Source organism: Miniopterus natalensis, chromosome 8 (genome assembly GCF_054644295.1).
Source record: "Miniopterus natalensis isolate mMinNat1 chromosome 8, mMinNat1.hap1, whole genome shotgun sequence".
Lineage (NCBI taxonomy): Eukaryota > Metazoa > Chordata > Mammalia > Chiroptera > Miniopteridae > Miniopterus > Miniopterus natalensis.
Genome location: NC_142088.1, coordinates 36,733,952 through 36,746,512, shown reverse-complemented (window position 1 = coordinate 36,746,512; position 12,561 = coordinate 36,733,952). Strand labels below are relative to the sequence as shown.

The 12,561-nt window shown below is 37.9% G+C and overlaps 1 protein-coding gene across 2 annotated transcripts; it reads right to left on the bottom strand.

Moving 5' to 3' along the window:
* Positions 1–2,088: 2,088 nt before the first annotated feature.
* Positions 2,089–10,479, bottom strand: FKBP7 (FKBP prolyl isomerase 7). 2 transcript variants are annotated; one of them, XM_016210390.2, is made up of 4 exons: positions 10,195–10,479; positions 8,818–8,969; positions 5,756–5,886; positions 2,089–2,640 (listed from the first exon to the last, which is right to left on the bottom strand). In XM_016210390.2, the coding sequence occupies exons 1-4, from the start codon at positions 10,398–10,400 to the stop codon at positions 2,479–2,481; spliced, it is 651 nt and encodes a 216-aa protein (XP_016065876.1). In that variant the 5' UTR covers positions 10,401–10,479; the 3' UTR covers positions 2,089–2,478. The 2 variants fall into 2 exon arrangements, with proteins under 2 accessions (XP_016065876.1, XP_016065803.1); XM_016210317.2 differs by having other exon boundaries at positions 5,756–5,889; positions 10,195–10,478.
* Positions 10,480–12,561: the final 2,082 nt, after the last annotated feature.

Genomic DNA, 12,561 nt, shown 5'->3' with positions numbered 1-12,561 from the left:
GTGTAATCCTAAATGTTTCATTGCAGTATCAAGTTAAAAGCACATTGAGCTCAGTGTGGGGCATAGTGTACACCATTAGCAGGGTGACTGATAGTAGTAATGGGGTGCCGTTCTGGAATGTACATATGAGCGCTAGTTTTGGCTTTATAAAACTCACTGCTGTCATTTTAAAGTTAACGCAGCTAGGGCATGTTTATTTCTTTTCTCCTTTGAGAATATTTAAAACATTTAACATATTTAGTTTTGAAAGATCTGTTTCATCTACTCTGTAAGGCACCTAAATTATTTACTATATCTTTATTAAAATAATTGCAAAAATAATATGTTCAAATTCTAGAACTCAAAGTATATAATTAAAGCACTCATTACTAGGTATATGCCTATGAAGGCATAACACAACTGTGTAAATACGAACTACTTGTATACCATATGCATGTAGAATGATTAAAATTTTATTTTTTAATTATTTAAATGTGATTAGCTTTAGAATAAATCTTCATATTCATTTAACATCTATAATTTTTAAAAAGATAAGTTTAAAAGCACTTTCTATGAAAACAATGGGACAGAAAGGTTAGAATTATGAAGAGTTTGTATTAGTTGATAATTTCCATTTATATCTTCTGTCATTGTACTTTATTTTAGGCAGAGTATATGATTCAAATGTAAATATGAGTGTACAGTTTAAAAGAGTCTAGTGACTTTTTTGTATAAGGAAAATGGGAGCAGTTTCCAAACCAAAACATATTATCAACTTAGTTTCCTTCAACTGAGCAGGTTTTTCTGAAGAAAGTAAAGGGGTGGAAGAGTTGATGACTAAGCAAGTGAGGAGAAGTTATAAAATTGGGCAGAGGAATGATGCAATATTGGGAGGAAAGAGAAAATAGTAAAAATTTTTGTTTTATGAATTGTCAAACTGCTATGCATATGTGACATTCACTAATCTGATGGGTTTTGTGTTATCCCTACACTTTTAAGTAACATAATTTCTGGCAGTATATTTAAAGAGGTTAAAAGATGGACAATGGTTTGGAAAGAGCAAGTTTCATAAAATGGAAAAAGCTTTGTTTTGTACTCACCTGTTTTCAATAGAGCAATTTACTGCCTGACCATACCTTCCTACATATGCAGTAGGCAAAACTTTACATGTTACAATAAATATGTGCCCTTTCTTTGGTACCAGCTGGACTCGCAGCATCTCTTACCTCCTATTCTCCATGAGTTGTACCATGTCATGATTTGACCATGACACAAAATCGCCATGGCACATTTCTTTTTCTCCTTTGAAAATGCTTAAAACATTAAACATATAGTTCTAAGAGATACTTGTATATCCTCCCTTATATCCTCATTTGATAGTTTCACATATCCTCATGTGTAAAATAAATTCTACACACTTATCAAAAATTTAATGGCATGTCAGTTTGCAATGTTCATTCATGATTAATAACAAAGTCATTGTGAAATGAAGTGACATAGGATAGAGATACTAGAGAAAGGGAACTGGAAACTAAGAAATCCTATGACATCAATTTAAAATCAAGACAGAAAGTTAGGGATGATAAAGGCCTACGAGAAGGAAGAGGAGTGGCACATTTATAATGATGTCTGAAGGAGTACAAGACTCAGAGCAGTATAGGCTGTATTATGCTTGCTGTAAGCACAAAGTCTTCAATCTGATTAAACATCTTTAAATACTGCCCAATGGAACAAATACATAGAAGCTTGCAACAAAAAGTACAGACCGTGTTGAGGCTTGCTGTGGGACAGTGTTAGACAACTTGCATTTTCCTGCATGCATACCAGAGAAGGACACTTCAGTTCTCTAATTTTTATATACTACCCATATGCTATGAAATGTATAAACAATGAAATGTTAATTCCTAGGTCCCTATTGAAAAAATTAAAAATATGGACATTTTAACATTTAAAACATTAAAAAATGGTTACTTACATATTTCTATGTTATTAGGGTTAGAGTTGGGAAGAGTTTTGTAGATTTTGAAATAGATGTCCTCCTATTTCCTGAAGGGGGAAAACTGCCCACTGGGATACAATTTCATGGTACTGCAACTCATGTTCACAGAATTAAATTTGCAAAATAGCCTCATGTTTATTCCAAAGTTACATGTATTGAGATAAAAATATGTTCTCATGAGGAAAGATAGAAAATACAACTTGAAGTGACTTTGTTTTATATATGAAGTACATTAAGTAGCTAAGAAAATTGAGAAATAAAAATATGCTATAGTAGCCTGGCCAGAGTGGCTCAGTGGCTGAGCGTCAACCTATGAAGCAGGAGGTCACAGTTCAATTCTGGTCAGGGCATATTTGAGTTTGGCCTCGATCCCCAGTGGGGGGCGACGTGCACAAGGCAGCCGATCAATGACTCTCTCTCATTATTGATGTTTCTATCTCTCTCTCTCCCTTCCTCTCTCCGAAATCAATAAAAACATAAAAAAAATTTTTTTTTAAATGCTATAGTTCATCATGTTGATATACATTGTATTCCTTGGGTGAAATGAAGCCATCACCATCATGGTCGTTCTTCTTAAAAATATCTTCTAAAACTGCATTCTGATATGACTTGTCACGTGGCTTCTCATCTTTTTCAAAGTCCTTTTTCAGGTAATGATCTATCTAGAGGGCCAAAATAATATTTCATTAATAAGATATGACAATACATTTCTAGTAACTTTGAGGAAATGTTTACATAAAGAAACTCATGTGAGACTGCTTATAATAAGTGATACATACTCAGATTAATATCTGAATTGAATTTTGTTGAAACTAAATGCTTTATAGCAATTTAGACTGACCACATTATCAAAGGAAATTCACTCTCAAGGATTTCCATTAGTGAATAAAATACAAATTGGAGTTTCTATAATCTCTAAAATTAATAAATATGTTGCATGATCAATAAAACCCAGCTACGGGTTTTGAAATAAAATTTAATTGTCTTAGTTTTTCTATGCGTCTATAGCTCTCCCTCAAATCTACAAACTACAACAATCTAATAATAGTGTCAAATAAAGACAAGGTATCCTGAAGTATTTCCTTTTCTCTTTATAATGTTACATTTCTCTAAGCAAAGACACATTATAAGCACTGCCTAATATGGCAGCTACTAGCCACAAGTGACTACTAAGCACTTGAAATGTGGCTAAATTGAACTGAGATATGCTATTCAAGGGTAAAGTACACAACAAATTTTGAAGACAATAAAAATATCTTGTTGGTTATTTTTATATTGATTTAATGCTGAAATGGTAATATTTTAGATATATGAGTTAAACAAAACATATCATTAAAATTAATTTCACCTATTTCTTTTTTTAAGCTATGGCTTCTAAAAAATTTAAAATTATGTGACACACATATTTCCATTGGAAAGTTCTAATATATGTAATAACTGAAGAAATCAATGCACAGTGATCTGGAGGTAACATTCAGCAAGGCTGGGCATTGTAGTGGCAAGAGTATTTGTAAAGGCTGACATTGAACCCTGAGAGGTTTTAGCCATCCATATCCCAAACTCAACCCTTAGCTAGTAGACTTTAGTTAGAATGATTAATGGATCTTAATGAAGGATATATCAACTATTCTCAAATGGGACTTTGTCCCTATATGATGAAGATATATTTTTTCCTTCCAATTGAGCCTTAGAAATCTTATGTAAAGAATTTTAAATGCCCTAAAATATTGCTCAGTTTCTAAATAAATATATTTTCCTAACTAATGTTGACTCTCAAAATGTACTTTTTTAATACACTGCAATGAAGAGGTACAAAAAGGCAGTGGGTAAGAGCATGCCTTTAATTTTGCTGGCAATGGGTTCCACACTATTTCCACTTTGTAATTTATTAAAAACTCTGTATTCCTCTACTCCCCCACCTTACTTATACTGAAGAAATAACTGACTAAATATTTCTGATGATGAAGAAAAGTAGTTTTAGTTCATGTCTGAAATACAGGCTTTGCTATGTACTGGTTGTGTGGTCTTGGAAAAATAATTTAATCTCTCTGAACCTCAGTTTTTCCATCTGTAAAAGAAAGGAAATAGAATCTATACTGTAGGATTGATGTGAATATTAGAGTCATGTTTCCAGGTGTCAATAAAAGATAGCAACTGTTATGAAAATCAAGCACGTGAAAATCACTCTTACCCATCTACTGCTAATGCAGTTAATACCTGATACCTGAGAAACATCTAGGCAAAATGTAGGTAAGAAGGTCTCTACTTTGGACTTTCTCTATTTTTATTTTCCAGACAAGAATTGAAGATCCCTTAAGGTCTACTGAGGAGTATTCATACTGCAGAAAAGTGCCTGTCGGTGTACAAGTGATACTGAATGGTCTGTGTACACAGGCTGAGCTCTTGAGTACTATGTGAATTCATCTGCAGTTGCTGTTCATTCTGAAAAGGGTGATAAGGAATTGCTGCTTTTAAGGAAAAAGGGATGTTCCTCCTATCTTATCCCTCTTCTGTTGCTGATCAACCAAAGAGCTTCAGGAGAAAGTCCTTACTAATATCTTGGAGGAGGAAGTGGAATTAGGGTAGAGAAAAGATTGGAGAGGGAGAGAAAAAGAAACAGAAAAGGGTCTCACTTTTACCACTTGAATCAATGACCCAGTTGCCTTTTATTACTTAAGTAATAAGGGTTCTGCATGTTAGCCCGGCCGGCATGGCTTAGCAGTTGAGCGTCGACCTATGATCCAGGAGATCTCAGTTCAATTCTGGTCAGGGCACATGCCTCAGTTTCAGGCTCGATTCCCAGTGGGGAATGTGCAGGAGGCAGCCGATCAATGACTTTCTTATCATTGATATTTCTATCTTTCTCTCTCCCTTCCTCTCTCTGAAATCAATAAAGATATATTAAAAAAAAAAAAAAAAGAGTTATACATGTTAAACTCATTCCAAATGGGATGGGAGACAACTGGGCTACTCAGTTTAAGCAAAAAGAATAGTCAGTGGGACTAAGTAAGGCATCAGACTTCAATGAAACAAACATTAGCCCTGGTGGATTCATGGTTAAGAGCACAGTAGTGGAACCAGATTGCTGGGTGTGCAATCTTGTTTTGCCACTTAGAGCTGTGTGACTTTAAGCTAGTTACTTAACCTGTCTGGGTGTCATTTGCTCCTTCTATAAAATGGAGATGACAATAGTGTCTACCTCATAAATTGTAAAGGAGATTGAGGTCACACACTACTGAGTTTATAATGATACCTGATCTTGAGAAAGTGTGAAAAAATGATTATCCCAAGATCTTGATTAATCCCTCAATTTGTATATAGGCTAACTGGGATGCAGAAGTGAGGTAGTTGAACTCCTGGGTCATGTTTACTAACTTTCCAGTCTATACACTTCAAATTCTTGCTAGCTTTTTTTCATAATCTCATGTAATCTTCACAATCTTATGATGTGTGAATTATTTGCCCTGCTAGAAATTCCTACAGTGCTGCTTAAAAGAGATCTGCTCCTGTAGTCTGGATGCTAGAAATGTCCCCTAGAGATTAGTTTGGTATTTTAATGACCCTCTTGTAGGGAGAGAAGAAATTGAACAGACTCAGTTATAAGTTTTGTATTGAAAAAACAAATTTTTGTTTTGGAGCTCAGATATTGTAACAGCTCTGTTAAAAGCTAAGTCATCAGCCCACACTAAGTAGAAGTAAAAAAATAATAGTTGTAACAAAGATATATTTAAACTGTGATAAAAATTAGATTATACACATGAAATCTATTTTAATTACCTCAGTTTTAGAGAGTTGCCTGTCATTGTTTGTGTCTATCTGTTTGAATGTTTCAATGCTTCGTGGTCCTTTCGTAACAGCATAAAGTTCAATCTCAAAAATTAATGTTGCATCAGGTGGAATCTTGCCTTCTGCTAAAAGTGTAAAATGTAACAGTTAAACTTACATGAAGATAATGTTCCAATATTTATTCACAAATAGCCATTATAGCATTATGATTATTTTATATTTATAAAAATTGTGTTTTAAATACTTTTTTCCATATGTTCTTAAACAAAGTCAGTTCTAAGGACTTAGGGGACAATTATTTCCTAATTAAATTAAAATAAATATAAGTCATATAATTTTTATTAATATAACCCATCATTATAAAGGAGAAAGCTAGTGCAGAGAAGAAATGCACAGGCAGGAAAATCTCAAAGCATAGATCAGTCATCTTTTAGAAAATGATTTTGTATAGTTATTTGGGTGCATAAATAAAACATATATATCAATATATGTATCTTTCAAATTCTTTATGGATATTAAAAAGGAGAGATGGATCAGTTATCTCCAAGGCCAGGTCACAGAAGAATCTACCAATGTATCACATGACTAATGTGACCATCCCAACCAAAGTAGCACATATTACCTGATTTTAGAGTAAAAGAACTAGAGATTGATTCAATGATCACTTTTATAAAACACATTCCTATCTGTTCAGTTATGACTTTCTTATGACAAAACAATAAGTAAAAACAAATTCAAAACACAAATTCAACTTTCTTAAGAAAAAATATTACAGGTTGAAGTTTCTGAACAATTCTACTGTAAACATAGAAAATATTGCCAATTATTTTTTCTTACAAAAATTATAGTATAAAGAAGAGAAAAATGTGCATTTGCTATAGAATTACTTGTATTTAGAGAAGCAGATCAAAGACATAGGAGTTAATGTAAAGAATCTATACATACCACATATACTGTTAATTAAAGCACTAACAAGTCACATGCATTTCAAAACATGCAGAGGTGCTCTGTGACATGAGGCAAGGACACTGTGCAGAAGAAAGAGTTCTTCAAGTACTACCTAAAACAAAGTTATAACTAATGTTAGCTCTTAATAACAACTTATTTTAAAAAGCTTATTTGATCAAGAAGTTTTGTTAAGCAGTCACATATGGTCAACACTGCAACTTTTAAAATAATCTAATCCAAGCTATTGTAGTGCAGGCAAACTGGCAGTTGATTACATTCTAAAAAACACACTTTTGTTTGGGCCTCAGTTTCCTTATGTGTAAAATGAAAGTGTTGGTGGAATTACTAGTGAGATTCATTATTTTTATGTTTATTGGAGATACTTCAAAGTGAATATGGACCAACTTCAAATCAAATTTCTACATCTCTGCAGCATTGGTTTGGCTTATTAATAGGTCAGGCAGCCTGTGTAGTCATCCAAGCATGAATTAGTTTACAAAAAGGATAAACTAAGTAGTCATTTGCCTTAAGGTGATGCGACCCAAGATGAGCAGCTATTGATGAGGGATGTGGGTGTTCTAGGCTGATAGGGGAGAGGGCGCTCTGGTAGAGGGCAGAACGTGGAGACATCTGATGAAACAACACAGGAAAGGGAAACCCTGAAAATGAAATAAAAAAGACTTTGCCTGCTATCATGTCACCTAGAATTGGCTTTAACCTATGACAACATTTTTAGGACAAGTATTGCATTCAATTTAATTTAACCTTCAATTTTTTCTCTCTCCTAGCTTCTTCTACAACTAACAATAGGATATACAAATTATGGTGCAGTGGGAGCTATTCTGTTGGGACCAAATGATTGGTAAAAAGCATTGAAAATGAAGCTGTAGTTATCTGTAACTGTCTCTAGAGGAGTTTTAAGTTTGATTGGGTCTGACTTGCATCACTGACTTCCCTCCAATCCAATTTGGAGCAGTGATCCCTTGCTCTTGCTGGGAAGAAAAGGTGAAGGAATCATTACTCAAAGAGGGTATGACATTTCAACAAAATATTTGGGAGTTAATGACAATATATTATTGTAGAAAGTTAATCTTTAATTACTTTAATTATATCCTAATATTTCAAAGTGGTGGTTACCAAGGGCTCTAAATACAATGAAGAGGTAAAGATTCTTTATCATCCTCACACAGCAATAGGAAGCAAGGACCTAATTGAGAATTTGAGATCGAAACTGTCCCTCTGATGGACTGCCCATTTTCTCCCTTTTAAAAATTATTCGATTTGCTCCACTTCCCTTTTAATTTTAGTAGTTTTAAAAATTTTAATTTTGGAAAAATTAATACATGCAGATGGTAAAAAACCTGAACAGTACAGTATATGACAGAGTGAGAAGAAATCTCCTCACCCTTGACCCACAGGCCTCCTTCCCAGGACCACTTAATGTTATTGGATGACTGTGTACCTTTCCAGGTAGTCTACACAGATACATCATGTATATGAGAGTTCCCCCCTCTCACATGAAAATTTTTTAATTGGGAGAAAATACATGTAACATAAAATTTACCAGTATAACCATTTTAAGTGTACACTTCAGTAGCGCTAAGTATATTCACCTTTTTGTACAACCAATCTCCAGAACTATTTCATCTTGCAAAACTGAAACGCTATATCCAACAATTCCCTATTACACCCTCTCCCCAGGCTCTGGCAACCACCCTTGTCTTTCTGTCTCAATGAATGTGGCTACTCTAGGTACCTAATTAAAGTGGAATTATATATTATTATTATTATTTTTTGTGTGATTAGCTTATTTCACTTAGCATAATATATTCAAGGTTCATCCATGTTATAGCATGTGTCAGAATTTCCTTCCCTTTTAAGGCTGAATAATATTCCATTGTATGTAAATACCATACTTTGTTTCTCCATCTATCAATGAACACGTGTTATGTTTACGTTTTGGCTTTTGTGAATAGTGCTGCTATGAACATGGGTGTAGAAATACCTCTTTGAGACCCTGTTTTCAATTATTTTAGATACATACCCAGAAGTCTATGATTTATTTTTAAATATAGCACAGAGATATAAATATTAAAATATCTTACCATAGCCTTCCTTTCCATATGCAAATGAAGGAGGTATTATCACTTTTCGCTTCTCTCCAGGGCACATATCCATCATAGCAATGTCTAGGCCTTTTATGACTTGCCCAACACCAAGAACAAACCATTTGGGGTGGCCTTCATTTTGTGTCCGGCTATAATAAAACGCAACACATAGGTAAGATGATTTCAAGAAAAATGAAATCAAACTTTAAAATATAGCTGGGTGCCCTGGCTGGGTGGCTTAGTTAGTTGGAGCCTCATGTCCATACACCAAAAAAGTTGTGGGTTTGATTTCCAGTCAGGGCACATACCTAGGTTGTGGGTTCGATCCCTGGTCAGTCAGAGTTCTTATGGGAGGGAATCAATCAATGTTTCTCCCTTCTTCTCTCTCCCTTCTTCTCTCTCTAAAAATCAACTAACATATTTTCAGGTAAAGATTAAAAAAATACAGCTGGGCATTTAGTTATATTAAAATTGGAGTCCTCTCTAACCATCTCTTTTTCCAGACCACCACTCATTCTGAACCCCCTGGTGGGGTATTTGGCTCAAACTTACCTCATAATAGCCAGAATGAGGTATGACTTGTGGTCGCATTTTCTTTTTGTCATCTTTACAAAAACTATTCAACAGTTAACTTTTTTTAGTAGGTCGCCTGCCCCTAACTAGCTGCATGACTTGTCCAAATAATACATTTAACCTCCTCGGATTTGTTCTAAAAAATGATGGTGCAGGTTTAGCCTCAAAAATTTATTTGAAAGGTACTATTTAAAATTTGTACCTTTTTTTTCCACATTAAATTTATCTGTTTTCCTCTAAGTTAAAAGAACTAACTTTCCCCCAATCCTATCTTTACAGGGTAATTGCACAGATGAAGAAAAGACATTCTCCCTCTGAGTAATAAACCATCAATTAAATCAGAGTAGGCAGTCGTGGGATGAGGGGTCAGGTGGAGGACACAGGGCCCAGAAGTCACCTTGTTGTGACCCCCTACTCTGTAAATATGATGTTTTGAAGTCAGATAAAATCCCTTAAACTACACTATCTAACTCTCTGTAGAGACTCCAACCAGGGCAAAGGAAAAGTGTGAACATCCTTACAGATGTCCCAAGGGTAGAAGCGGTGGACATAGTGTATTTTTAATAATTTCTTGGGCCAACATTTTTAATGATTTAGAAAATAATATTCAGCTTAATAGGGAACTTCTACACCTAATCTGATTACCCCTGAGAATAAAAGGCTCAACTCTTACTGTTAAAAAACAAGAACGAAGGAACGAAGCACCCACGCACCCAGCCAGTTAATTAAGCTTCTGCTTGCGGGACGGAGGCTCGACGCCTCGCGTCCACTGCAAGGAGGGCCGCCCGCCGCAGTTCCTACCTGCAGTAGAATTTCGAGCCATCTTTAGCCAAGTAGCCGTCGTAATGCGCATTTAACAGGTCTCCCTTCTTGCTTGTCTTAGAACAGTTTTCTGGACGATGCAAAACTTCTATTTTCACTTCCTCCGTGCGCTCTTCTTTCTGTCCCTGAGCAGTAAACATGCCCCCGATGTAAAAGAGAACGGTTAATCTGAGTAAGACACGCATGATTGCCGAGTCGCCCCGAGACGACCCCGCGTTCCCTCCCACGTGTCAACCGCGCTGCCGGCCGCGGAGTTCCGACGCGTGGCAGGCAGTATCCTACGTCACAAAGGCGGGGGCGTGGCGGCGCCGGGCCCCGCCCCCGCCCCCGCCCCCGCCCCCCGCTCCGCCTTGGAACTCCGCCGGGGCGGGGCCGGTGGTACCCGGCGCTTTGGCTGGCTGTCATCAGTCGCTATGGCAACACGAATCGCTTGCGTCGCTTCTCCTCGCCGGTGCCGCTTAGTCGGTTTCTTCGGGGTTCCTGGAGTAACGCTAGCGTTTCTGAAAATGAAACTGGCAAAAGACGAAATAAAACAGCCTAGGGTGGGGTGTAGTCAGAGAATATCGTCATTTCTGGGCGTAAAGTCTTCTCTGCAGACCCCTAGAGGGCTAGTGGGCATCGGGGGAGGTATTCTGGGATGTCCTTGAAACGCCTTCTCGGGGTCGGCGTCATGCACTAAGAGGTTCCAGGCGAAGCAACACACAACCTGAAGGCCACCTGGTCGCGAGTGAACAGAGGTGCGCAGCTCCCACCCCGTTTCCTACCGGCTAGCGGACTCCTGCGGTGATGAGCGGCTGCTGGCTTGCGTTACTTCCTCCCACCACTGGGGGCCGCCCTTGAGTTAAGGGCCTATAGAAGTGCCGAGGTAGAAGGGTAGGGGAAAGCTCCGGACAGCGCCGTTTTTCTTACCAACTCTGCCAGATGGGTAATTATCCACATTACACGAGGAGAAAACGAGGTACAGTGGTCCACCCTTACCCTCGTACCCCCTTATCCTGCCAGGGATATGTTCCAAGACCCCCAGTGGATGCCTGAAAGGCTAGGATTGAAGCCTATATATAATATTTTTTTCCTACAATACATACAATAAAGCTTAATAAAATCAGGCACAGCAAGGGATTAACAATAACCAATAAAACAATCAAAACAATAGACTAATAAAAGTTATGTGAATGTGATCTTCCTCTCTCTCACTCTCTCTCAAAATATCGTATTGTCCTGTACCACAGCATGAATGTGCTGGACAAAGAGGTGATTCACATTTTGGTGGGAGGGAGAAGGGCTGCAGGCGGTTTCATTAGGCTGCTCAGAACAGGCACAATTGAAAACTTATGAATTGTTTATTTCTGGGATTTTCCGTTTAAAATTTTCAGACTGGTTCACCTCTGACAACTGAGACTGCAGGAAGTGGAAATCCAACTACTGAAAAGGAAGGACTTAGTGTCCTTTCAGTAGTGGGCATTTTGTTCCAATTTTGCAGCCAACATGCAGTAGAGATTTGATGAAGTCTGACGCAAAGCCAGCCTCATCCCTCAACATCTCAGAATGAAAAACTTTCAAACATACAGAAAGAAAAAAAAGAATTTTACTACCTATCACCATGGCCTTACACCCTACCACTTGGATTCTATCAACATTTAACTAGACTGATTTATTACCTCTACTATCCACCTCTGTATCAATTCATCAGTTCACCTTATTGCCCAGGGAATACCCAAAGACTTTTTTATCAGAGAGCCTAAGGCCTAGATTAGGCTCTGGAAGGGGATATGTCCTTCTGCCTCAGTGATGCTAAGTCAAAGCACTGAGCTGCTGCATCTGCTTTGCTTAAACCCTGCAACATTCCATAAATCTGAAAATTATTGTCAATTCTGTAAGATGATCATTTCCAAACAGGATTCTTAAAAATCATAGAAGTGAGGGGAAAGCCCTCACTTTTAGAATCGTGTAAGCTCCAAAGTGTGACTCCGTGTTTCGCATTCTGAGGGAGGCTGCGGCTAAGGCTCACTGCTGCCCTGCGGGCTCGCCTGCGTCCCAGGCCACTCCCGCCCGAGGCCTCTCAGCCGCGCCCTTCCCCCCGGGGCACCGGCGCCGACCCCCTGAACTTGGGGGCTGGGAAGGACGTAGAGAGGAAGTCCTTTATTTTCTTGAGAAAAATAAAAACCACCGCCAGAAGGAACCTGAGGCGCAGTTATAGAAAACCTGAGAGGCCCAAGTCAGCGCCCCCGAGACAGCTGCGCAGGAAGCTCATCCTTGGCGGGCCCCGGGTCCAAGTCCGCTAGCTCTGGGCCCGGGGGCTGCGGGGGCGGGCGGGGCGTGGGGAGCCCGCCGAGGAGGAAGTGAGGG